Source organism: Heptranchias perlo, chromosome 16 (genome assembly GCF_035084215.1).
Source record: "Heptranchias perlo isolate sHepPer1 chromosome 16, sHepPer1.hap1, whole genome shotgun sequence".
Lineage (NCBI taxonomy): Eukaryota > Metazoa > Chordata > Chondrichthyes > Hexanchiformes > Hexanchidae > Heptranchias > Heptranchias perlo.
Genome location: NC_090340.1, coordinates 57,205,118 through 57,230,408, shown reverse-complemented (window position 1 = coordinate 57,230,408; position 25,291 = coordinate 57,205,118). Strand labels below are relative to the sequence as shown.

The 25,291-nt window shown below is 45.5% G+C and overlaps 1 protein-coding gene across 1 annotated transcript; it reads left to right on the top strand.

Moving 5' to 3' along the window:
- The first annotated feature begins 4,343 nt into the window (after window positions 1-4,343).
- On the top strand, window positions 4,344-25,291 carry clec3a (C-type lectin domain family 3, member A). The gene is made up of 3 exons (XM_067997522.1): window positions 4,344-4,543; window positions 12,257-12,337; window positions 22,614-25,291. The coding sequence occupies exons 1-3, from the start codon at window positions 4,441-4,443 to the stop codon at window positions 23,003-23,005; spliced, it is 576 nt and encodes a 191-aa protein (XP_067853623.1). The 5' UTR covers window positions 4,344-4,440; the 3' UTR covers window positions 23,006-25,291.

The following is a 25,291-nucleotide window of genomic DNA, read 5'->3' as shown; positions in this document are numbered from 1 at the left end:
AACCTGGGAAATTCTGGAATTCCCTCCCTAAACCTCTCCACCTCTCCACCTCCCTCTCCTACTTTAAGACCCTCCTTAAAACTCACCTCTTTGACCGAGCTTTTGGTCACCCTCCCCACCCCCCATAATATCTCCGACTTGGGCTTGCCATCCTTTCTAGTCTGATTTCACCTTCGTGAACCGCCTTAGGACATTTTGTTTCTGTTAAAGGCGCAATATAAATACAAGTTGTTGTCATTGTCATTACCATGTAATTACAAGCTGCTTATCTTGGCAGCTACAGTTGTACAAATGTACATTGAAATATATTCGACAAAGATTAAATAACGTAATCTCCAACTCACAAACTTCTTTGAAATGTTGTTCATTGGAAGGAGGGGGGATGGTTGTCAAGGTGTGGGGGTGTCGTTGCTGTGGGAATTTTCATCCACTATTGCCATCATGAATGCCTATTTTGGGTATTATACAGGTTAGGTATAAGCTCCCTCTACAGCTACTCCAGCCTCTCCGTGTTTTTCACTGCATCAAGGCGAATTTTTCCATTTCCCATGCTAGCTTTCTCTGTGGTTTCTCCGAGAGACATTGCCAAATTTAACGCCAAACCATGCTTGAATTTTTACTGTAGTCTTGTGTTGAGACTGTGGCTAAATGGGAATCTGAGAGAGAGGAGGCTTTCATCCCATCAGTCTGGATTGAATTCATACCCAACTTCCTGTGGTGAAAGGACCCTGTGCTAACTCACTACACCACCCAATCCCCTTTGTTTGCCCCATTTATTTTCTGAAAGGTACACTATCTTCGTTATATAGGTGTCGTCCAAGGGACAGCTCAGAAGACGCCATGATAAATGCTGGATAAAACTTTACACTAAGCCTTGTTGCAGAATGAACTCTCTCCTCGTGGCTTTTATATTAAACTGCTTGACATCTTTTCAAACCCAACCCCCCTTCCAATTTTCTCCCCTTCTCTCCTGAAGGCAGTGGCGCAGTCCAGGAGTGCCAGTCATCCTCCAGTGAGAATGGTCGGTGCGTGTTGGTAAGCAATATGACTGAGGGGGGAGGGCACCGGGCACAGCCAGGTGGGTGAAACTGACCCTGCCCTCACTCTGCATCCGCACCTGGTCTTTCCAGCTTCAGGCTCAGTAGCAAAAACCATGCTCATTAGTTTTTCCCTCTGCTCTCTATAAAGCTGTAGCTCAGTAGGTAGCTGTCTTGCCTTAGAGTCAGATGTTGTGGGTTCAAGTCCCACTCCAGGAGACTTGAGCACAAAGTGTCCCCAGTGTCCTAGCCAATATTTATCCCTTAACCAACATTATTAAGGCAGATTATCTAGTCGCTATCTCATTACCGTTTGTGGCTGCGTGCAAATTGGCTGCCGTGTTTCCTTATGTTATAACAGTGATTACACTTCAAAAAGTACTTTATTGACCTGAGGTCATGAAAGACACCATATAAAGGCAAGCTGTCGGATTGTGAACCCACAATCTTCATGGCTCAGAGGCGATAGCGCTACCAATAAGCTACAGCTAACATCTAACTGCGAGCCTCTGAAGCTAAATGTTATTTTTTCTAATTAATGTCAAAGAAACCAAGTGAAAGAACCAAAAAAAAATCTGTCAGAAATAACCAGTTAAGACAAATTTCAGTGGGAAAAAAAATAGCCTCTTTCTTTGCCCCTCTTTTTCTCAGTTATTTCTTGGACTGTTATTTTTGCACTGATGTCATTTTTTTTTCCAGCTGTAATTCCCATCTTGAATTGCTTGAAGTGGTTACGGAATGTTTAGCATCTGTACAGGTACGTTGGACACAGTGAAACCACAAATGAGTTTCACATGTTGTATGAAAAGAGCAATCTGTGCCCTCCCTGCTAGCTCAAGTTACAAATGCACAAGAGGTCACTCCTCAGAACGGTTATGTAAGACCAAAGAGGAGAAAAAAAAAACGCACACTGAACCTATTCAAGCTCTTTAGGATAAGTCAGTAGTAAATTTTTTATAGGTACATTTGAGTTAAACAATTGTTCGTTTTAAGCTCACCTTGATTCATAGGCATTAGTATTTGGCACGGTGGCAAAAGATTTGTTTTGCAGACTGAAAAAAAAGGAGCTTTCAGCAGACGTTTCTGGCTTCAGGGTATAAATAAAAGAAAGGACAGGCTTCGGCAAATCAAAACCATTGCCTGGAATTTCTTGAGACTGATTTGTAGATTCTAATTGGAAATTGCTTAAAGGCCCGACACTACCAAACAAACTAATTTCACCTTTGTCTGGGTAAAGATTGAAAGAAAGAAAGACTTGCATTTCTATAGCGCCTTTCACAACCTCAGGACATCCCAAAGCGCTTTACAGCCAATGAAGTACTTTTGAAGCGTAGTCACTGTTGTAATGTAGGAAACGTAGCAGCCAATTTGCGCACAGCAAGGTCCCACAAACAGCAATCTGATAATGACCGGGTAATCTTTTTTTTTTAGGTGTTGGTTGAGGGCTAAATTTTGGCCTGGACACCGGGGAGAACTTCCTCGCTCTTCTTTGAAATAGGGCCATGGGATCTTTTACATTCAGCTGAGAGAGCAGACGGTTTAACGTCTCATCTTAAAAACAGCACCTCCGACTGCATGGCATGAGTTAGGAGTGTAATTGGGAAGATTGAATGCTGGCGAGTTGAATGAGATCATTTCAAGGAGGTAGGCACACACTCTGTGCACCAGCACAACAGGCTTAAAGGGAACTTTGAACAACTTTTCGAGTGGTTAGTTGGGCTCCTGAGAGCTTCTTTAAGCTTCATTTCAATATTTTTCTTGTGTCAATACAAGCTAACGCCCTGTAGGCTCTTTGCTAGCATCAAAATGTAACTAGTATTTGCATGTTGACAAGCAGAGCAATGTGGAGCCAGTGGTATAACTCTGGTCTGCTGATTCTGTACCACTGGAAGTCACACACTCCCATCACCACTGTCCTTTCCAAGCTCACCACGCCCCAGATGGTTGACTTCAAAATTCTCGTCTTTGCTTTCGAATCCATCCATCCACCACCCTAATACAACAATCTCCTCCAGTCTTAAATCCCCGCATGCACCACGCACATTTCTGACATGGAGATCCTCCTTGTTCCCTTGCCTTCCTGCCCCACCATTGGTGGCCACTCATTCGACCAATATGCTCCTGTCCTCTGGAGCTTCCTGCCCAGTTCTCTCCAACTTGCAACCTCCCTTCCTGCTCTCAGAAACCCCCTCTTTTTCACAGTGCTGTCACCCCTTCCCACATGCACTCTGTTTTCCCCTTCTCCTTCTTGCCATTTTTGAATGTTTTTTCTTCTTTAACGTTAAACAATTAGAGAAATTGGTTGTCATCATCACATTAGGTATTGGCCTCAAACAGTGGCACAAGAACTTCAGCTAAAGAACTCTGTGACTTTGTCAGTCATTTAAGGTATAAGCATCTTATCTGGGCTGACATTCTAATCGACTCATTATTTGTTTGCACTATAGAAAGAAAGACTTGCATTTATATAGCGCCTATTCATGACCTCAGGATGTCTCAAAGTACAATTCAGCCAATTAAGTACTTTTTTTGAAGCGTAGTCACTGTTGTAATATAGGAAACATGGCAGCCAATTTGTGCACAGCAAAGTCCCAGAAACAGCAATGTGATAATGACCAGATAATCTGTTTTAGTGATGTTGGTTGAGGGATAATTATTGGCCCAGGGCACCTCCGCTGCTATTTCTTTGAAATAACACCACAGGATCGTTTACATTCACCTGAGAGGGCAGACAGGTCCTTAGTTTAACATCTTATCTGAAAGACAGCACCTCCGACAACACAGCACTCCCTCAGTATTGCACTAGAGTGTCAACCTAGATTTTGTGCTGAAGTCTTTGGAGTGGGACTTGATCCCACAACCTTTTGACTTAGAGGTAAGAGTGTTACCCACTGAACCACAGATGGCTATAGCAGAGCCAGAATATTCTCCCTTGTGCACATTATCAAATAACAATGTGCTGCTGCTAATGAAAGAGAGTGAGACAGGAAAAAATAGCAAGGAATGTTGCAAAAACACACGCACACGGAGAAAAAGTGAACAGGAAACAGCAAGTTTGCAAACAGAAAATATGCATGAAAATAGATTAAATAACCGAAAAGAATAAAAATAGATTTAAAAAAAACACAAGAAGGTTCGATGTGTGTGAGTGGATGAAGAGGCTGATCAGGGACTGAAGCATGAAAGGACTGTGTTAATGCCAATAATATACAGACCTGAGCCAGGAGCTCCATGGTGCCAATCAAACAACGTCACAGCCTCCCTATAAATATAGGACAGAGTGTGCACTCATTCGGTGCCTCTCGGAGCTGTCAACACTCCATCCTGATTTAGATTCTCCCCCTGGTTCCGCTGGGAAGTTCCTCTGTCTTCAAGAGCGCTGCCTGGATATTTAGAATTCACTATGGCTGGAGCAAAACTCCTCTGTTTTGTTTGTCTCTGTGTTGTAATACTATCTCTGACCACAGCCCAGTCTTCTAGATCCAAACCATCAAAAACTGGCAAAGGTAATCGAAAGGTTTATTTCTGCTTTATTGTTTTGTGTGTGGCTTGTCAGGGGAGTGGAGAGAAAGCTTTGTCAATTCAAGACCTGCAGATAGATGCTTTACCCAACAACAAACAAATACATGGACTCAAATGCAGGAGTGAACCGGATCAGGAAGCCATGGTTCCTTAGGAAGCTACTTGCCACCATAGAGTTGAAGGTAGCCATCGAATAGGGAGGATAAGTTCATGTGCCTTTCATTAGAATGTGTCAGATCTACTCCCCAACAGTGTCTGGTCACTTGAATCTTCCTGCTTTAGAATGAGTGTTTTTTTTTCAATTCCAGGCTGTTGTAATTTTTTTCTAAGCTTGTCTGAACCAGGTATGTTTCTCAACCTAAAATGCTGCGAACGAACCAGTAGAATAAAGTTGGAATATTGCTGCCACTGATGGTATTCACATAAAGTCAGTGAAGCGATTTCTTCCTCGGTCAATTTCAATCTGTTGACCCGAACCGGATCAGTCATTATTTCAGCTGGTTATGCTGAGCTCTGTGTCGATAGTTCCAGAAATAAGGACTCTTTTAGTAGTATCATACAGCACAGAAGGATGCCATTCGGCCCACTGTGCCTGTTACAGCTCCTTCGTAGAGCTATCCAATTAGTCCCACTCTGCTGCTTTCTCCTCATAGCCCTGTAATTTTTTTTCCATTCAAGTATTTATCCAATTCCCTTTTGAAAGTTATCATTGAATCTGCTTCCTTTCAGGCACTGCATTCCAGATCATAACAACTCACCGTGTAAAAAAAAATGCTTCCACATGTCGCCTTTGGTTCTTTTGCCGATCACCTTAAATCTGTGTCCTCTGGTTACTGACCCATCTGCCACTGGAAACAGCTTCTCCTTATTTACTCTACCAAAACTGTTCATGATTTTGAACACCTCTATCAAATCTCTTAACCTGCTCTGCTCTAAGGAGAACAACCCCAGCTTCTCCAGTCTCCCCTGGAGCTTCTCCAGTTCTCTTCAGTAACTGAAGTCCCTCTGGAGCTTTCCAACAAGGAATGGGCAATTTTAACCTAACATGCCTGGTGGGAAACTGAACGGGTCGTGTTGAAAGCCACAGTTTACACCCTGCGCAATATTACTCTCCACTGAAGTCAAAGGAGAACAAATTTGGGAGGGTTGCAAAAACCCCTGGTCAGTTTCCCACCTGGCGGCTTAGGTTACGATTACCCCCAAAGTGCGTGCGTGGAGCTGGAGCTGTCAAGGTTAATATCTGCCGCCAACACAATTAGTTCAACGGCTCATTCCGTGATTTCTCAAGACCGTGTAAACGCAGTGAGCCATTCCCGCGTTGCCTAAATCCCACCTTGTGTTGGTGTTGATTCATTTCCCCTGATCTTCTTGAGTTACCCGCAGTGAATTTCACGCTCTAGTGCGCTATGGGGTAAAAGGTTATTAAAAGTCACAGAGTGCCATAGTTCATGCAACAAAAACAAAAGTTAGCCTGCGACTAAGAGCTACGCTTACTTGTATAAAACAAAATATACTTCTGCCCAGCAGCAGGTTTCACGGATGGGCTGCGTTACATCATCCGGGGCTCTCGCCCTGTAATTTGCAGCTGGTCAAAGAAAGGTTGGCATTTATATAATGCCTCACCCTTTCCCCTCAGAAACATCTCAAAGCAGTGAATTACTTTGACTGACTGTGATGTGGGTCAGCGCATGTGTCCATAATCGATATCCACTGTGTAAAGCTAGACTATCTTCACAATGAAAGGCACTTGCAGACAGGTTTCAAACTTGGAACAAAATCTGTTTGGGGCCAGTGTGTGTGCAGTCTGTAGTGTTGGTTTGGGCGCCACTGTGAGGCACGGGGTGCCCGGGGTGGGGGGGTAACTTTCAACGTTGGCCGTATCGCATCAACCACCCGTTCATACACCCTCCCTGCTTTTCCTATAAAATGGAAACTCTTGCAGCGCTATGGGGAAAGAGCACAGGGAGTGAGACTGATTGGATAGCTCTTCAAAGAGCCGGCACAGGCACGATGGGCCAAAGGGTCTCCTTCTGCACTGTATGATTCCATGATACCCCCTCCTGCATTTCATTACCAATCAGATTTCGTTATAAAATCACATTTTATTATAAATCACATTTCATTGTCATCGATTCTATTCTGTGATTGTTCACTGAATACAGAGAAGAACTGTAAATCCATAACTTTTTTCGCGCTGGAGGGATGGCATTCCTCTTTTAAATGAAAAGCGGGAGCGTGGTGTCCATAACTAATGATCAACTAGTGTAATCATCCAAATGCTGAGCTTTGAATTTTCAGTGAATGTGGTTTCATCAGAAGGTCTTGAATTGCAGATCAAAATCGTCATTCTCCCATTTTTCTTCACTGCAAGAGGAATTTCACCCTCTCAGCTTTAATGGTGAGAATGTGGAACTCGCTACCACATGGAGTAGTTGAGGCGAATAGCATAGATGCTTTTAAGGGGAAGCTGGATAAGTAGATGAAGGGGAAAGGAATAGAAGGGGATGTTGAGAGGGTGAGATGAAGCAGAGTGGGTGGAAGCCCGTGTGGAGCAAAAACACCGGCATGGACCAGTTGGGCCTAATGGCCTATTTCAATGCTGTAAAATTCTATGTAAGGAATCTTACAACACCAGGTTATAGTCCAACAGTTTTATTTGAAAATCACAAGCTTTCGGAGATTATCTCCTTCGTCAGGTGAGTGAGTGAATGAGAGGTTCTCAAATCGCATATCTTATATTAGGCTGGGAATCAAAGGTGTCGTTGGTGTTCAGACAGGTACATTTGTACATCCCAGTCCATCACCGGCATCTCCACATCATAAAATTCTATGTAATTCTGTGTAGCTTAATATTGAAGGCAGTGACACAAGCCATGTCCCATGGCTCAGTGCCATGGTACTTTGTATCCATATATCTTTTCACGATGGGCTATCGATCCCAGGCATTTGTTGGAGTGGGAAGGGGGCGCAGAGGGACAAGGAACGGGACAGAGGAGCTTCCCCACAGGAGGAGAAAGGATAATCATACAGCAAGTCACCCTGTTCATGCTTGTCAACCTCCCTGTCGCCATTTTGAAAAAGTCTGAAATGCAAAGAATTGTTTCACAGCCTAAAGTAAATGAATATATGTCTGCCAGACTCTTATTGGTGTTCTTTAATGTAAAAAAACACGAACCGTCAGCTACACAGTTTGCGTTTATACAAGTAGTGCAAAATGTTCTGTGAAAAGATTGGTTCTACTTTATGGTATTAAAGCACCACCTTGTGGAACAAAATGGGAACTGAACATGGAAATCTGAAGTGTGCAGCATTTATTTCTGGCAGGACGACACCTTAAATCCCAACATTTTTATTGGCATTTTCTACGTATCTTGTCTATCACCCTATTAGGTTCCCAACTATGTCCTGCACCATTCACTTGCTCACCTATAGGGTGAGCAAGTGAATGGTGCCCCAGAGCATGGTACATTGGCGAGACCATGCAGACGCTACGACAACGGAAGAACGGACACCGTGCAACAATCGCCAGACAGGAGGGTTCCCTCCCAGTCGGGGAACATTTCAGCAGTCAAGGACATTCAGCCACCGACCTTCGGGTAAGCATACTCCAAGGCGGCCTTCGAGACACACGACAACGCAAAATCGTCGAGCAGAAATTGATAGCCAAATTCCGCACCCATGAGGACGGCCTCAACCGGGATCTTGGGTTCATGTCACGCTACACATAACCCCATCAGGGAACAAATGTTATCTGTTTTTAATATAACGGGTCATTTGCTGTCTTCCTTCCGGATGTCTCTATGTCTCAGCCTCTCTCTTTTTTTGGGGGGGTTTGTATATTCGGTGGCCTTGTAGGTGACACCTCGCTGTCTGCTCACTGTGATTGCCTTGGCAACGGGCAGTAATCACCAGGCATTGTTCTGTGATTTATAAATGCGAAGGATTCGAAGATTTCATTTCCACAACATTCACCTGAGGAAGGAGGAAGCCTCCGAAAGCTTGTGAAATTTAAAATAAATTTGTTGGACTATAACTTGGTGTTGTAAAATTGTTTACAATTGTCAACCCCAGTCCATCACCGGCATCTCCACATCATCTCACCTATAGGGTGGGCATTGGTTTGCTTCTCTGGCATTGCCACCCTTGCGCCACCCCCACACTGAGGTTCACCAGCATGGCCCCGAGGGGAGGTGCACTCTGGCCTTCTCTCCCTCACTCATTAACTCCCTCCCTTCCTTTAGGGATGCACCTGGTTGACAAGTCTTCATGACAGGACAATTAAAAATGGGAACAGCAGTGTCTGCCCCTGTTGGGGAACTGAATGAACTATTGGAGCAGAGTTTCCTCTGTTTTATTTCATAATTGGGACAGGGTGGGTCTCTGACAAGGCCAGTATTTATTGCCTGTCCTTAATTGCCCTTGTTCTTGAACCGTGTGGTGAATGCTGTTGGTTTGGGTAGGGAGTTCCAGGATTTTGACCCAGCGACGATGAAGAAATTTCCAAGTCGGGATGGTGTGTGAGTTGGAAGGGAACTTGGAGGTGATGATGTTCCCATGCACCTGCTGCCCTTGTCCTTCAAGGTGGTAGAGGTCGTGGGCTTGGGAGATGCTGCTTAAGAAGTCTTGGCGAATTGCTGGAGCACATCCTGTCGATAGTACACACTGCAGCCATGGAACACCAATGGTGGATGTTTAGGCTAATGGATGAAGTGCCAATCGAGCGGGCTGCTTTGTCCTGGATGGTGTTGAGCTTCTTCATTATTGTTTTTTTAAATTTGTTCATGGGATGTGGGCATCGCTGGCAAGGCCAGCATTTATTGCCCATCCCTAATTGCCCTTGAGAAGGTGGTGGTGAGCCGCCTTCTTGAACCGCTGCAGTCCGTCTGGTGAAGGTTCTCCCACAGTGCTGTTAGGTAGGGAGTTCCAGGATTTTGACCCAGCGACGATGAAGGAACAGCGATGTATTTCCAAGTCGGGATGGTGTGTGACTTGGAGGGGAATGTGCAGGTGGTGGTGTTCCCATGTGCCTGCTGCTCTTGTCCTTCTAGGTGGTAGAGGTCGCAGGTTTGGGAGGTACTGTTGAAGAAGCCTTGGCGAGTTGCTGCCGTGCATCCTGTGAATGGTACACACAGCAGCCACTGTGCGCCGGTGGTGGAAGGAATGAATGTTTAGGGTGGTGGATGGGGTGCCAAACAAGCGGGCTGCTTTGACCTGGATGGTGTCGAGCTTCTGAGTGTTGTTGGACCTGCACTCATCCAGGCAAGTGGAGAGTATTCCATCACACTCTTGACTTGTGCCTTGTAGATGGTGGAAAGGCTTTGGGGAGTCAGGAGGTGAGTCACTCACCGCAGAATACCCAACCTCTGACCTGCTCTTATAGTATTTATGTGGCTGGTCCAGTTAAGTTTCTGGTCAATGGTGACCCCCAGGATGTTGATGGTGGGGAATTCGGCGATGGTAATGCCTTTGAATATCAAGGGGAGGTGGTTAGACTCTCTCTTGTTGGAGATGGTCATTGCCTGGCACTTGTCTGGTGCGAATGTTACTTGCCACTTATCGGCCCAAGCTTGGATGTTGTCCAGGTCTTGCTGCATGTGGGCACAGACTGTTTCATTATCTGAGGGGTTGTGAATGGAACTGAACGCTGTGCAATCATCAGCGAACATCCCCATTTCTGACCTTATGATGGAGGGAAGGTCATTGATGAAACTGCCCTGAGGATCTCCTGCAGCAATGTCCTGGGGCTGAGATGATTGGCCTCCAACAACCACTAGCATCTTCCTTTGTGCTCGATATGACTCCAGCCACTGGAGAGTGGCTCTGCAGCTGCTCCAGGCAAGTGGAGAGTATTCCATCATTAGACCTCCTGACTTGTGCCTTGTAAGTTGTAAATAGGCTTTGGGGAGTCAGGAGGTGAGCCACTCGCCGCAGAATACCCAGCCTCTGAACTGCTCGAGTAGCCACAGTATTTATGTGGCTGGTTCAATTGAATTTCTGGTCAATGGTGAGCCCCAGGATCTTGATGGTGGGGGACTCGGCGATAATAATGATGTTGAATGTCAAGTGGCGGTGGTTATGCTCCCTCTTCTTAGAGATGGTCATTGCCTGTCACTTGTGTGGTGCGAATGTTACTTGCCACTTCTCAGCCCAAGCCTGGATATTGTCCAAGTCTTGCTGCATGTGGGCATGGACTGCTTCATCTTTTGAGGAATTGCGAATAGAGCCGGACTCTCATTGAACAGCCTCTTTCTGATCTTATGATGGAGGGAAGGTCATTGATGGGGCAACTGAAGATAGTTGGGCCTAGGACACTCCTGTCCTCAGGTTCCAAGCACAGGCCCGCCTCTCTGGCTCGGCTTTGCTCCAGAAGGTCTGGGAAGAAATTGGAGGGCAGTGATCAGAGCCTTCTCGTGCCTTGGGGGTCATCAGAAGAGAAAAGAGTTGGTGGGGTTCAGGTAAAATGTATTAACTCGCCTGCATTATCTGCAGCCCACCCCCAAGTCAGGAGTACCCACGCCTGCCCCAGTATAATGTGACCGCTGAACCTACGCCTACTATAGGTGCAGGCCCAGTTCTGTTTACTTGGGAAGCCCCAGGGGGTGAGGGTAGGGGACAATCTCATGTAAGTTAGCTGCCTCATTTTCCTCTTCAATATGCCTCAGGAATGCTGATTCCCCAGATGCAGGGAAGAAGAAAATCTTCCAGACACAAAAACAGACACAGACACAGACAGACACCCAACATACAATCCTTGTGTAAAGAGGTTTCTTCTACCCTCTGTTCTAAATTCTTTAATCCATGTATCTATGGCTCCTCATTCTAGACCCCACAACTACTGGAAACAGTCTGCTACTATTTATCCTTTCCCATCCTTTCATCATTTTAATCACTTCTACCATATTGCCCCATAATCTGCCAAGTTCCAACAAAAGAAAAGCCCCATTTATTTTAAATTAGTTAATGTCTTCGTTAAAATAGCAGAGAAGGGAATTCTTACAACAACAACAAGAACAACAACAACAACAACAACAACTTGCACTTGTACAGTGCTTTTAACGTAGTGAAACGTCCCAAGGCTCTTCACAGGTGCTATTATCAAAGAAAATTTGACACCGAGCCACATAAGGAGATATCAGGACAGGTGATCAAAAGCTTGGTCAAAGAGGTTGGTTTTAAAGAGCGTCATAAAGGAGGAGAGAGAGGTCGAGAGGCGGAAAGGTTTAGGGAGGGAAATCCAGAGCTTAGGGCCTAGACAGCTGAAGGCACGGCCGCCAATGGTGGAACGATAAAAATCATGGATGCGCAAGAGGCCAGAATTGGAGGAGCACAGAGATCTCGGAGGGTTTTGGGCTGGAGGAGGTTACAGAGATAGGGAGGTGCAAGGCGATGGAGGGATTAACAAACGCGTTAAGTGTTCATCCAGTAATATCGCCAATAGTAACTTTCACACGAGAGATCTTTGTGGTATGTGGGAGTCTTGAGTCACCCAGTAGCAGTGACTGAAGCCTCTTATCAGTAATTATAATGGCAAATTACACTGTTGCATGATAATAAAAAGAGTGACTGCTGAAAGTCGGTCACCCCTGTTGCTTTGGGGAGGTGTGCGATTATTGTTTTTAACCCCGAGCGTTTGATCTTTTTAGGTTTATATCCAACCTTTTAAGAATAGCCTTTGTTTTATTCCTGTTAAACCACAGGCAAAGAAGATTTGAAGAATGAAATCGACAAACTATGGCGGGAAGTGAATGCGCTTAAAGAAATGCAGGCACTGCAGACTGGTAAGTAATCCCACCGTGGGGGAAAGGCGTCAGTACTGACACTCCCAATACAAGCTACTGCCACTCCATGTGGAGAATCAGTACTGACACTCCCAATACAAGCTACTGCCACTCCATGTGGAGAATCAGTACTGACACTCCCAATACAAGCTACTGCCACTCCATGTGGAGAATCAGTACTGACACTCCCAATACAAGCTACTGCCACTCCATGTGGGGAATCAGTACTGACACTCCCAATACAAGCTACTGCCACTCCATGTGGGAAATCAGTACTGACACTCCCAATACAAGCTACTGCCACTCCATGTGGGGAATCAGTACTGACACTCCCAATACAAGCTACTGCCACTCCATGTGGAGAATCAGTACTGATACTCTCAATACAAGCTACTGCCACTCCATGTGGAGAATCAGTACTGACACTCCCAATACAAGCTACTGCCATTATAGAATCATAGAATCATAGAAGTTTACAACATGGAAACAGGCCCTTCGGCCCAACATGTCCATGTCGCCCAGTTTATACCACTAAGCTAGTCCCAATTGCCTGCACTTGGCCCATATCCCTCTATACCCATCTTACCCATGTAACTGTCCAAATGCTTTTTAAAAGACAAAATTGCACCCGCCTCTACTACTGCCTCTGGCAGCTCGTTCCAGACACTCACCACCCTTTGAGTGAAAAAATTGCCCCTCTGGACCCTTTTGTATCTCTCCCCTCTCACCTTAAATCTATGTCCCCTCGTTATAGACTCCCCTACCTTTGGGAAAAGATTTTGACTATCTACCTTATCTATGCCCCTCATTATTTCATAGACTTCTATAAGATCACCCCTTAACCTCCTACTCTCCAGGGAAAAAAGTCCCAGTCCATCTAACCTCTCCCTATAAGTCAAACCATCAAGTCCCGGTAGCATCCCAGTAAATCTTTTCTGCACTCTTTCTAGTTTAATAATATCCTTTCTATAGTGGGGTGACCAGAACTGTACACAGTATTCCAAGTGTGGCCTTACTAATGTCTTGTACAACTTCAACAAGACATCCCAACTCCTGTATTCAGTGTTCTGACCAATGAAACCAAGCATGCCGAATGCCTTCTTCACCACCCTATCCACCTGTGACTCCACTTTCAAGGAGCTATGAACCTGTACTCCTAGATCTCTTTGCTCTATAACTCTCCCCAACGCCCTACCATTAACGGAGTAGGTCCTGGTCTGATTCGACCTACCAAAATGCATCACCTCACATTTATCTAAATTAAACTCCATCTGCCATTCATCGGCCCACTGGCCCAATTGATCAAGATCCCGTTGCAATCCTAGATAACCTTCTTCACTGTCCACAATGCCACCAATCTTGGTGTCATCTGCAAACTTACTAACCATTCCTCCTAAATTCTCATCCAAATCATTAATATAAATAACAAATAACAGCGGACCCAGCACCGATCCCTGAGGCACACCGCTAGTCACAGGCCTCCAGTCTGAAAAACAACCCTCTACAACCACCCTCTGTCTTCTGTCGTCAAGCCAATTTTGTATCCAATTGGCTACCTCACCTTGGATCCCGTGAGATTTAACCTTACGTAACAACCTACCATGCGGTACCTTGTCAAAGGCTTTGCTAAAGTCCATGTAGACCACGTCTACTGCACAGCCCTCATCTATCTTCTTGGTTACCCCTTCAAAAAACTCAATCAAATTCGTGAGACATGATTTTCCCCTCACAAAACCGTGCTGACTGTTCCTAATCAGTCCCTGCCTCTCCAAATGCCTGTAGATCCTGTCTCTCAGAATACCCTCTAACAACTTACCCACTACAGATGTCAGGCTCACCGGTCTGTAGTTCCCAGGCTTTTCCCTGCCGCCCTTCTTAAACAAAGGCACAACATTTGCTACCCTCCAATCTTCAGGCACCTCACCTGTAGCTGTCGATGATTCAAATATCTCTGCTAGGGGACCCGCAATTTCCTCCCTAACCTCCCATAACGTCCTGGGATACATTTCATCAGGTCCCGGAGATTTATCGACCTTGATGCGCTTTAAGACTTCCAGCACCTCCCTCTTTGTAATATGTACACTCCTCAAGACATCACTATTTATTTCCCCAAGTTCCCTAACATCCATGCCTTTCTCAACCGTAAATACCGATGTGAAATATTCATTCAGGATCTCACCCATCTCTTGTGGTTCCGCACATAGATGACCTTGTTGATCCTTAAGAGGCCCTACTCTCTCCCTATTTACTCTTTTGCCCTTTATGTACTTGTAGAAGCTCTTTGGATTCTCCTTTGCCTTATCTGCCAAAGCAATCTCATGTCCCCTTTTTGCCCTCCTGATTTCTCTCTTAACTCTACTCCGGCAATCTCTATACTCTTCAAGGGATCCACTTGATCCCAGCTGTCTATGCATGTCATATGCTTCCTTCTTCTTTTTGACTAGGGCCTCAATCTCCCGAGTCATCCAAGGTTCCCGACTTCTACCAGCCTTGCCCTTCACTTTATAAGGAATGTGCTTACCCTGAACCCTGGTTAACACACTTTTGAAAGCCTCCCACTTACCAGACGTCCCTTTGCCTGCCAACAGACTCTCCCAATCAACTTCTGAAAGTTCCTGTCCAATACCATCAAAATTGGCCTTTCCCCAATTTAGAATTTTAACTTTTGGACCAGACTGATCATTCTCCATAGCTATCTTAAAACTAATGGAATTATGATCACTGGTCCCAAAGTGATCCCTCACTAACACTTATATGTGGGGAATCAGTACTGACACTCCCAATACAAGGAACTGCCACTCCATGTGGGGAATCAGTACTGACACTCCCAATACAAGCTACTGCCACTCCATATGGGGAATCAGTACTGACACTCCCAATACAAACTACTGCCATTCCAAGTGGAGAATCAGGACTGACATTCCCAATACAAGCTACTGCCACTCCATGTGGAGAATCAGTACTGACACTCCCAATACAAGCTACTGCCACTCCATGTGGGAAATCAGTACTGACACTCCCAATACAAGCTACTGCCACTCCATGTGTCGAATCAGTACTGACACTCTCAATACAAGCTACTGCCACTCCATGTGTCGAATCAGTACTGACACTCTCAATACAAGCTACTGCCACTCCATGTGGAGAATCAGTACTGACACTCCCAATACAAGCTACTGCCACTCCATGTGTCGAATCAGTACTGACACTCTCAATACAAGCTACTGCCACTCCATGTGGAGAATCAGTACTGATACTCCCAATACAAGCTACTGCCACTCCATGTGTCGAATCAGTACTGACATTCCCAATACAAGCTACTGCCACTCCATGTGGAGAATCAGTACTGACACTCCCAATACAAACTACTGCCACTCCATGTGGAGAATCAATACTCATACTCCCAATACAAGCTACTGCCACTCCATGTGGGAAATCAGTACTGACATTCCCAATACAAGCTACTGCCACTCCATGTGGAGAATCAGTACTGATACTCCCAATACAAGCTACTGCCACTCCATGTGGGGAATCAGTACTGACATTCCCAATACAAGCTACTGACACTCCATGTGGAGAATCAGTACTGACACTCCCAATACAAGCTACTGCCACTCCATGTGGGGAATCAGTACTGACACTCCCAATACAAGCTACTGCCACTCCATGTGGGGAATCAGTACTGACACTCCCAATACAAACTACTGCCATTCCAAGTGGAGAATCAGTACTGACACTCCCAATACAAGCTACTGCCACTCCATGTGGGAAATCAGTACTGACACTCCCAATACAAGCTACTGCCACTCCATGTGTCGAATCAGTACTGATACTCCCAATACAAGCTACTGCCACTCCATGTGTCGAATCAGTACTGACACTCTCAATACAAGCTACTGCCACTCCATGTGGAGAATCAGTACTGACACTCCCAATACAAGCTACTGCCACTCCATGTGTCGAATCAGTACTGACACTCTCAATACAAGCTACTGCCACTCCATGTGGAGAATCAATACTCATACTCCCAATACAAGCTACTGCCACTCCATGTGTCGAATCAGTACTGATACTCCCAATACAAGCTACTGCCACTCCATGTGTCGAATCAGTACTGATACTCTCAATACAAGCTACTGCCACTCCATGTGGAGAATCAGTACTGACACTCTCAATACAAGCTACTGCCACTCCATGTGGAGAATCAGTACTGATACTCCCAATACAAACTACTGCCACTCCATGTGGGGAATCAGTACTGACATTCCCAATACAAGCTACTGCCACTCCATGTGGAGAATCAGTACTGACACTCCCAATACAAGCTACTGCCACTCCATGTGGGGAATCAGTACTGACACTCCCAATACAAACTACTGCCATTCCAAGTGGAGAATCAGTACTGACATTCCCAATACAAGCTACTCCCACTCCATGTGGGGAATCAGTACTGACATTCGCAATACAAGCTACTGCCACTCCATGTGGGGAATCAGTACTGACACTCGCAATGCAAGCTACTGCCACTCCATGTGGAGAATCAGTACTGACACTCCCAATACAAGCTACTGCCACTCCATGTGGAGAATCAGTACTGACACTCCCAATACAAGCTACTGCCACTCCATGTGGAGAATCAGTACTGACACTCCCAATACAAGCTACTGCCACTCCATGTGGAGAATCAGTACTGATACTCCCAATACAAACTACTGCCACTCCATGTGGGGAATCAGTACTGACATTCCCAATACAAGCTACTGCCACTCCATGTGGAGAATCAGTACTGACACTCCCAATACAAGCTACTGCCACTCCATGTGGGGAATCAGTACTGACACTCCCAATACAAACTACTGCCACTCCATGTGGAGAATCAGTACTGACACTCCCAATACAAGCTACTGCCACTCCATGTGGGGAATCAGTACTGACATTCGCAATACAAGCTACTGCCACTCCATGTGGGGAATCAGTACTGACACTCGCAATGCAAGCTACTGCCACTCCATGTGGGGAATCAGTACTGACACTCCCAATACAAGCTACTGCCACTCCATGTGGAGAATCAGTACTGACACTCCCAATACAAGCTACTGCCACTCCATGTGGAGAATCAGTACTGATACTCCCAATACAAACTACTGCCACTCCATGTGGGGAATCAGTACTGACATCCCCAATACAAGCTACTGACACTCCATGCGGGGAATCAGTACTGACACTCTCAATACAAGCTACTGCCACTCCATGTGTCGAATCAGTACTGACACTCTCAATACAAGCTACTGCCACTCCATGTGGAGAATCAGTACTGATACTCCCAATACAAACTACTGCCACTCCATGTGGGGAATCAGTACTGACATCCCCAATACAAGCTACTGACACTCCATGTGGGAAATCAGTACTGATACTCTCAATACAAGCTACTGCCACTCCATGTGTCGAATCAGTACTGACACTCTCAATACAAGCTACTGCCACTCCTTGTGGAGAATCAGTACTGATACTCCCAATACAAACTACTGCCACTCCATGTGGGGAATCAGTACTGACATCCCCAATACAAGCTACTGACACTCCATGCGGGGAATCAGTACTGACACTCCCAATACAAGCTACTGCCGCTCCATGTGGGGAATCAGTACTGACACTCCCAATACAAACTACTGCCATTCCAAGTGGAGAATCAGTACTGACACTCCCAATACAAGCTACTGCCACTCCATGTGGAGAATCAGTACTGACACTCCCAATACAAGCTACTGCCACTCCATGTGGAGAATCAGTACTGACACTCGCAATACAAGCTACTGCTGCTCCATGTGGAGAATCAGTACTGACACTCCCAATACAAGCTACTGCCACTCCATGTGGGAAATCAGTACTGACACTCCCAATACAAGCTACTGCCACTCCATGTGGAGAATCAGTACTGACACTCCCAATACAAGCTACTGCCACTCCATGTGGGGAATCAGTACTGACACTCCCAATACAAACTACTGCCATTCCAAGTGGAGAATCAGTACTGACACTCCCAATACAAGCTACTGCCACTCCATGTGGGGAATCAGTACTGACACTCCCAATACAAGCTACTGCCACTCCATGTGGGGAATCAGTACTGACATTCGCAATACAAGCTACTGCCACTCCATGTGGGGAATCAGTACTGATACTCCCAATACAAGCTACTGCCACTCCATGTGGAGAATCAGTACTGACACTCCCAATACAAGCTACTGCCACTCCATGTGGGGAATCAGTACTGACACTCGCAATGCAAGCTACTGCCACTCCATGTGGGGAATCAGTACTGACACTCCCAATACAAGCTACTGCCACTCCATGTGGAGAATCAGTACTGACACTCCCAATACAAGCTACTGCCACTCCATGTGGGGAATCAGTACTGACACTCGCAATGCAAGCTACTGCCACTCCATGTGGGGAATCAGTACTGATACTCCCAATACAAGCTACTGCCACTCCATGTGGGGAATCAGTACTGACACTCGCAATGCAAGCTACTGCCACTCCATGTGGAGAATCAGTGCTGACACTCGCAATACAAGCTACTGCCACTCCATGTGGAGAATCAGTACTGACACTCCCAATACAAGCTACTGCCACTCCATGTGGAGAATCAGTACTGACATTCCCAATACAAGCTACTGCCACTCCATGTGGGAAATCAGTACTGACACTCCCAATACAAGCTACTGCCACTCCATGTGGGAAATCAGTACTGACATTCCCAATACAAGCTACTGCCACTCCATGTGGGAAATCAGTACTGACATTCCCAATACAAGCTACTGCCACTCCATGTGGAGAATCAGTACTGACACTCCCAATACAAGCTACTGCCACTCCATGTGGGAAATCAGTACTGACACTCCCAATACAAGCTACTGCCACTCCAGGTGTCGAATCAGTACTGATACTCTCAATACAAGCTACTGCCACTCCATGTGGAGAATCAGTACTGATACTCCCAATACAAAGTACTGCCACTCCATGTGGGGAATCAGTACTGACATCCCCAATTCAAGCTACTGACACTCCATGCGGGGAATCAGTACTGACATTCCCAATACAAGCTGCTGCCACTGCATGTGTCGAATCAGTACTGATACTCCCAATACAAGCTACTGCCGCTCCATGTGTCGAATCAGTACTGATGCTCCCAATACAAGCTACTGCCACTCCATGTGGGAAGCCAGTACTGACATTCCCAATACAAGCTACTGCCACTCCATGTGGGGATTCAGTACTGACATTCCCAATACAAGCTACTGCCACTCCATGTGGGGAATCAGTACTGACATTCCCAATACTGCCACTCCATGTGGGGAAGTCTTCATGAAGACGCTCTCCTTTAACTGTGTTAACACTGTTTCCCGACCTTCTCCTATTTTCACCCCACGCACTGCTCAGCGTTCACTCTCTATCCTTGGCCCTGAGATGTCTTTTTATACATGAGTGCTGTTGTTGTTACATAGCTTTATGGGGTCCCCTCTTGGTCACCTCCTTTCAAGGCTGCACGGCACGACCTACTCCAGTCTTTCCTCACAACTCAATCCTCGCTTACTCGGAATCAGCCTCGTTTCTCTTCTCTGTACCATCTCCAGAGCTGGAGCATCACCCTTGTGGCTCTGACCAGATCTGAACTCAGTACTCAAGGTGTCCCCTGACCAGAGCACTGAACAGTTTGAGGCACAGCTTCCTCTGACTTGTATTCTACTGGTTGGCTGTATAGGTCAGGGTTCCATTTGCTTTCTTGATTACTGTCTGCAGACACTAGATTTGTGAAGTGCCTTTTTGAAACTCTCCCAACACAAGCTACATAAGTGAAGTGCAGGAGAAATGTTTTTTTTTGCACAGAGGGTTGTGAGGCTGTGGAACGCACTACTGGAATTAATGATTAAAGCAGAGACCATGTCAACATTACAGGATAAGTTGGATAGTTGGTTGAAGGGGATAAAGGAATATGGGAACAGGGTGGGGCACAGGGGATTAGGATGACTGCTCTTGTGGAGGATAAACACCAACATGGATTGATTGGGCCAAATGTTGTTCTGTGTTGTAATTTCTATATAATTTTATTTAAGTGCTAATTAATTAATGTCGGGGACCAGATACTGGAGTAATGTTCTGCCTTTACAATGTGATTGGTAATTTTTTTAATTAATGGTTAACTGTAACTATTAATATAAAATCCTCTTTAAAATCGGTTCGAAATGAACACTTTGCATCTGTCTTCACAAAAGTGGGGACTATACAGACATTGTAGTTAAGGAGGAGGAGTGTGAAATGTTGGATGGGATAAGCAGAGTGATAGAAGAAGTATTAAGGGGTTTAGCATCTTTGAAAGTAGATAAATCACCAGGCCCGGATGAAATGTATCCCAAGCTGTTAAGAGAAGCAAGGGAGGAAATAGCAGAGGCTTGACCATCATTTCTCAATCCTCACTGGATATAGGGGTGGTGCCGGAGGATTGGAGGACTGTTAACTTTGTACCGTTGTTTAAAAAGGGAGAAAGAGATAGACCTAGTAATTATAGGCCATTCAGTCTAACCTCAGTGGTGGGCAAATTATTGGAAACAATTCTAAGGGTCAGCATCAATCATCTTTTAGAAAGGCACGGGTTAATTGAGGACAGTCAGCATGGATTTGTTAAGGGAACATCGTGTCTGACTAACTTGATTGAATTTTTTGAGGAGGTAACAAGGAGGGTCGATGAGGGTAATGCATTTGATGTAGTGTACCTGGATTTTAGCAAGGCTTTTGACAAGGTCCCACATGGCAGACTGATCAAAAAAGTAAAGGCCCATGGGCTCCAAGGGAAAGTGACTAGTTGGATCCAAAATTGGCTCAGTGGCAAGAAGCAAAGGGTAATGGTTGACGGGTGTTTTTGTGACTGGAAGGCTGTTTCCAGTGGGGTTCTGCAAGGCTCAGTACTATGTCCCTTGCTTTTTGTGGTATATATTAATGATTTGGACTTGAATGTGGGGGGCTTGATCAAGAAGTTTGCAGATGATACAAAAATTGGCTATGTGGTTGAAAGTGAGGAGGAAAGCTGTAGACTGGAGGAAGATATTAATGGACTGGTCAGGTGGGCAGAAAAGTGGCAAATGGAATTCAATCCAGAGAAGTGTGAGGTAATGCATTTGGGGAGGGCAAACAAGGCAAGGGAATACACAATAAATGGGAGGATACTGAGAGGTGTAGAGGAACAAAGGGACCTTGGAGTGCATGTCCACAGATCCCTGAAGATAGCAGGACAGGTAGATAAGGTGGTTAAAAAGGCATATAGGATAATTTCTTTTATTAGCTGAGGCATGGAATATAAGAAAAGGGAGGTTATGCTAGAACTGTATAAAACATTGGTTAGGCCACAGCTTGAGTACTGCGTACAGTTCTGGTCACCGCATTACAGGAACGATGTGATTGCATTAGAGAGGGTAGAGAGGAGATTTACGAAGATGTTGCCAGGGCTGGAGAATTTTAGCTATGAGGAAAGATTGGATAGGCTGGGGTTGTTTTCTTTGGAACAAAGGAGGCTGAGGGGAGATTTAATTGAGGTATATAAAATTATGACGGGACTAGATAGAGTGGATAAGGAGGACCTATTTCCCTTAGCAGAGGGGTCAGTGACCAGGGGGCATAGATTTAAAATAGTTGGTAGAAGGATTAGAGGGGAGCTGAGGAGAAATTTTTTCACCTGGAGGGTGGTGGGGGTCTGGAACTCACTGCCTGAAACGGTGGTAGAGACAGAAACCCTCAACTCGTTTAAAAAGTACTTGGATGTACACTTGAAGTGCCGTAAACTACAGGGCTATGGACCAAGTGCTGGAAAGTGGGATTAAGCTGGATAGCTCTTTTTCGGCTGGCAAGGACATGATAGGCTGAATGGCCTCCTTCTGTGCCGTATCTTTTTATGATTCTATGATTCTATAAAATCCGTCCTTGGGATGAGACGTTAGACGTAGAAGATCCATGACACTATTTCGAAGAAGAGCAGGTGAGTTCTCCCCGGTGTCCTGGCCAATATTTATCCCTCAACCAACATCACTAAAACAGATTATCTGGTCATTACCACATTGCTGTCTGTGGGATGTTGCTCTGTGCAAATTGACTGCCGTGTTTCCTACATTACAACAGTAACCACACTTCAGAAATACTTCATTGGCTGTAAAGTGCTTTGGGATGTCCTGGGGTCATGATAGACGCTGTATAAATGCAAGCTCTTCCTTTCTCCTCACAGTTTGCCTGAAAGGGACGAAAGTTCACAAAAAATGTTACCTGGCATCAAAAAGCCAAAAGAATTACCATGCAGCCAATGAGGACTGTATTGCCCAAGGAGGGACACTGAGCATCCCGCAAAGCGCTGATGAAGGCAACTCCCTCCGCTCCTATGCCAAGAAGAGCCTAAGCGGGGCGAAGGACTTTTGGATCGGTGTCAATGACATGACCACCGAGGGCAAATTTGTCGACCTTAACGGATCGCCGATTACTTACGTCAACTGGGATCGGAACGAGCCACGTGGAGGGACGCGCGAGAATTGCGCGGCGGCATCGATTGGTGGGCAAGGCAAATGGTCGGATGAAGTGTGCCGTAACGAGAAGCGATACATCTGTCAATTCCTCATTCCTTAGAGCTGTCACTTGTGTAAAAAAATCCCAGATTAATTTCGGTCATCACCTTGGGCATATTCTTGATTTTGATTTTTCAGTTGAGGATGTTGAAATAAGATTCTTAAGGGACACACGTTTCAACGGCACGGGACAGTGAGGAGTAGAAATTCGTCCCTGGGTGGCGGCACAAAAAAAGGGCAGTACCACATGGGCTGCCCATTTCACGCCCCGTTCCATTGAAGTCAATGGGACTGATTGTCAGGCAGGGCGTATAACGGGCAGCCCATGCGATGCCACCCATTTTTGCGCTGCCTCCCAGAGACAAATTTCCACCCATTGTTTACCAATATTAGTACTGGGTGTTGGGAATGTGTTACAATGGTATTTCAAAAGTTGGTTTCGCATAAATTCCTTGAAATTATGCTGTGAGGATTAGCTTTTTTGCACAATTCCTTAGCAATTTTAGCAGAGGCATGAGCAAGCTGATTTAAAACCATTACAGGCTCTCTTAAACAAAGGAATTGCCACCCGACATGTTAAGTGTTTCTACACTAATCTTCGCATAGTGTAATTTCAAGACCTATGACCTTTCTTATCTTATACCCTTATTGTCAATAAAACGATTCCCAGTAATGGATGACCTCGTAGTACCAGAGTTGGGCCTGGCTTTTCCTTTGGGATTCTGCCCATTTTCAGGTGGCCTTGGAGTGGGTCTGCCTCAGATATTGGTGCACGGAGGCTTACCATCAAATGCCCATTTCTAAAATGAGTTCTGAACTCTGGATGTTGGCATCCCACCATTGCCTGCCCTGCCGCTGGTAAAGGATGGTGGGGATTGGGGGGAGGGTGGACATTGGCACTCCAACCGATTTCTTTTCCTTCCCTCCCTGAACAGCTGATGCCCACCAAGACCAGAAGTAAGTAGGATGCTGTAGTGGTTGGGAATCAGCAGGGCTGGCTGACAGGCGAGGAATGGCCACCTCGCTGACTCCTATGTCGGGCGAATCGCTCGATCGCTGACCCTGGCGTCCTTCAAAGCCCCTTCCACATTTCAATCAGCCTCTGCCCCCTTCGACGTTGGGCGCCGTGTGGCACTGCATCCATTTTCCATGATACCGCTGAAAGCCTGCCCTGCATGTGTCATGGCGGTAGGGTTGCCAACTCTGGTTGGACGTATTCCTGGAGGTTTCATCACGTGACCAACTGCCCGCCCCACCCCCACACTATTGCCATTGGTAATCCAACACGCCCATCCTCGCAAGGTATCGCCTTCCCGCGCCAATTGGAAAATGAACAGACTCTTCAGATGATCCTTGACTTGTCAGTCAAACAGACTTTTTCCCCCATTTCCAATACTTTTATAACTAATAAACAAAAGTATTCTAAGAAAATGAAAAAAAAACACACTATTTTCCTTAATGCCCCTGTGATTTTTCTCCCAGGTTTGCTCGCAGCAGTGTTCTGGAGATTAATTTTCGATTCCTGAAGATCCCAGGACAATCCTGGAGGTTTGGCAACCCTGCATGATGGGGTTGGGCTCGCAAACGGAAATCCTATCTCCAGCAGGAGGAGGAAAATCCATTACATAATACATAAGAACATAAGAAATAGGCGCAGGAGTAGGCCATACGGCCCCCCCGAGCCTGCTCCGCCATTCAATAAGATCATGGCTGATCTTCTACCTCAACTCCACTTTCCTGCCCAATCCCCATATCCCTTGATTCCCTCAGTGTCCAAATATCCATCAATCTCAGTCTTGAATATACTCAACAACTGAGCATCCACAGCCCTCTGGGGTGGAGAATTCCAAAGATTCACAACCCTCTGCGAAAAGAAATGTTTCCTCATCTCGGTCCTAAATGTCCGACCCCGTATCTTGAGATTATGACCCCTAGTTCTAGACTCTTCAACCAGGGGAAACAGCCCCTCAGGATCTACCTTGTCAAGCCCTCTAAGAATTTTATACGTTTCAATGAGATCACCTCACATTCTTCTAAACTCCGGAGAATATAGGCCCATTCTACTCAATCTCTCCTCATAGGACAACCCTCTCATCCCAGGAATCAATCTAATGAACCTTCGTTGCACCCCCTGTAAGGCATTGTTACTGTACAATCTTTCAATGACTGTTATTTTTCTGCACATATTTTCTATTACATCTATTTTTTTTAACAGAATCTACTCTGAGCACTTGCTATGCACATTTTCATGATTATGTCTTTAGAAGCTGCACATTGGAATTATATACTCTGTCTTTACTTGTCAGGTTTGTTTTCTATATAAAATATGCAATTTTCTTTAAACCTT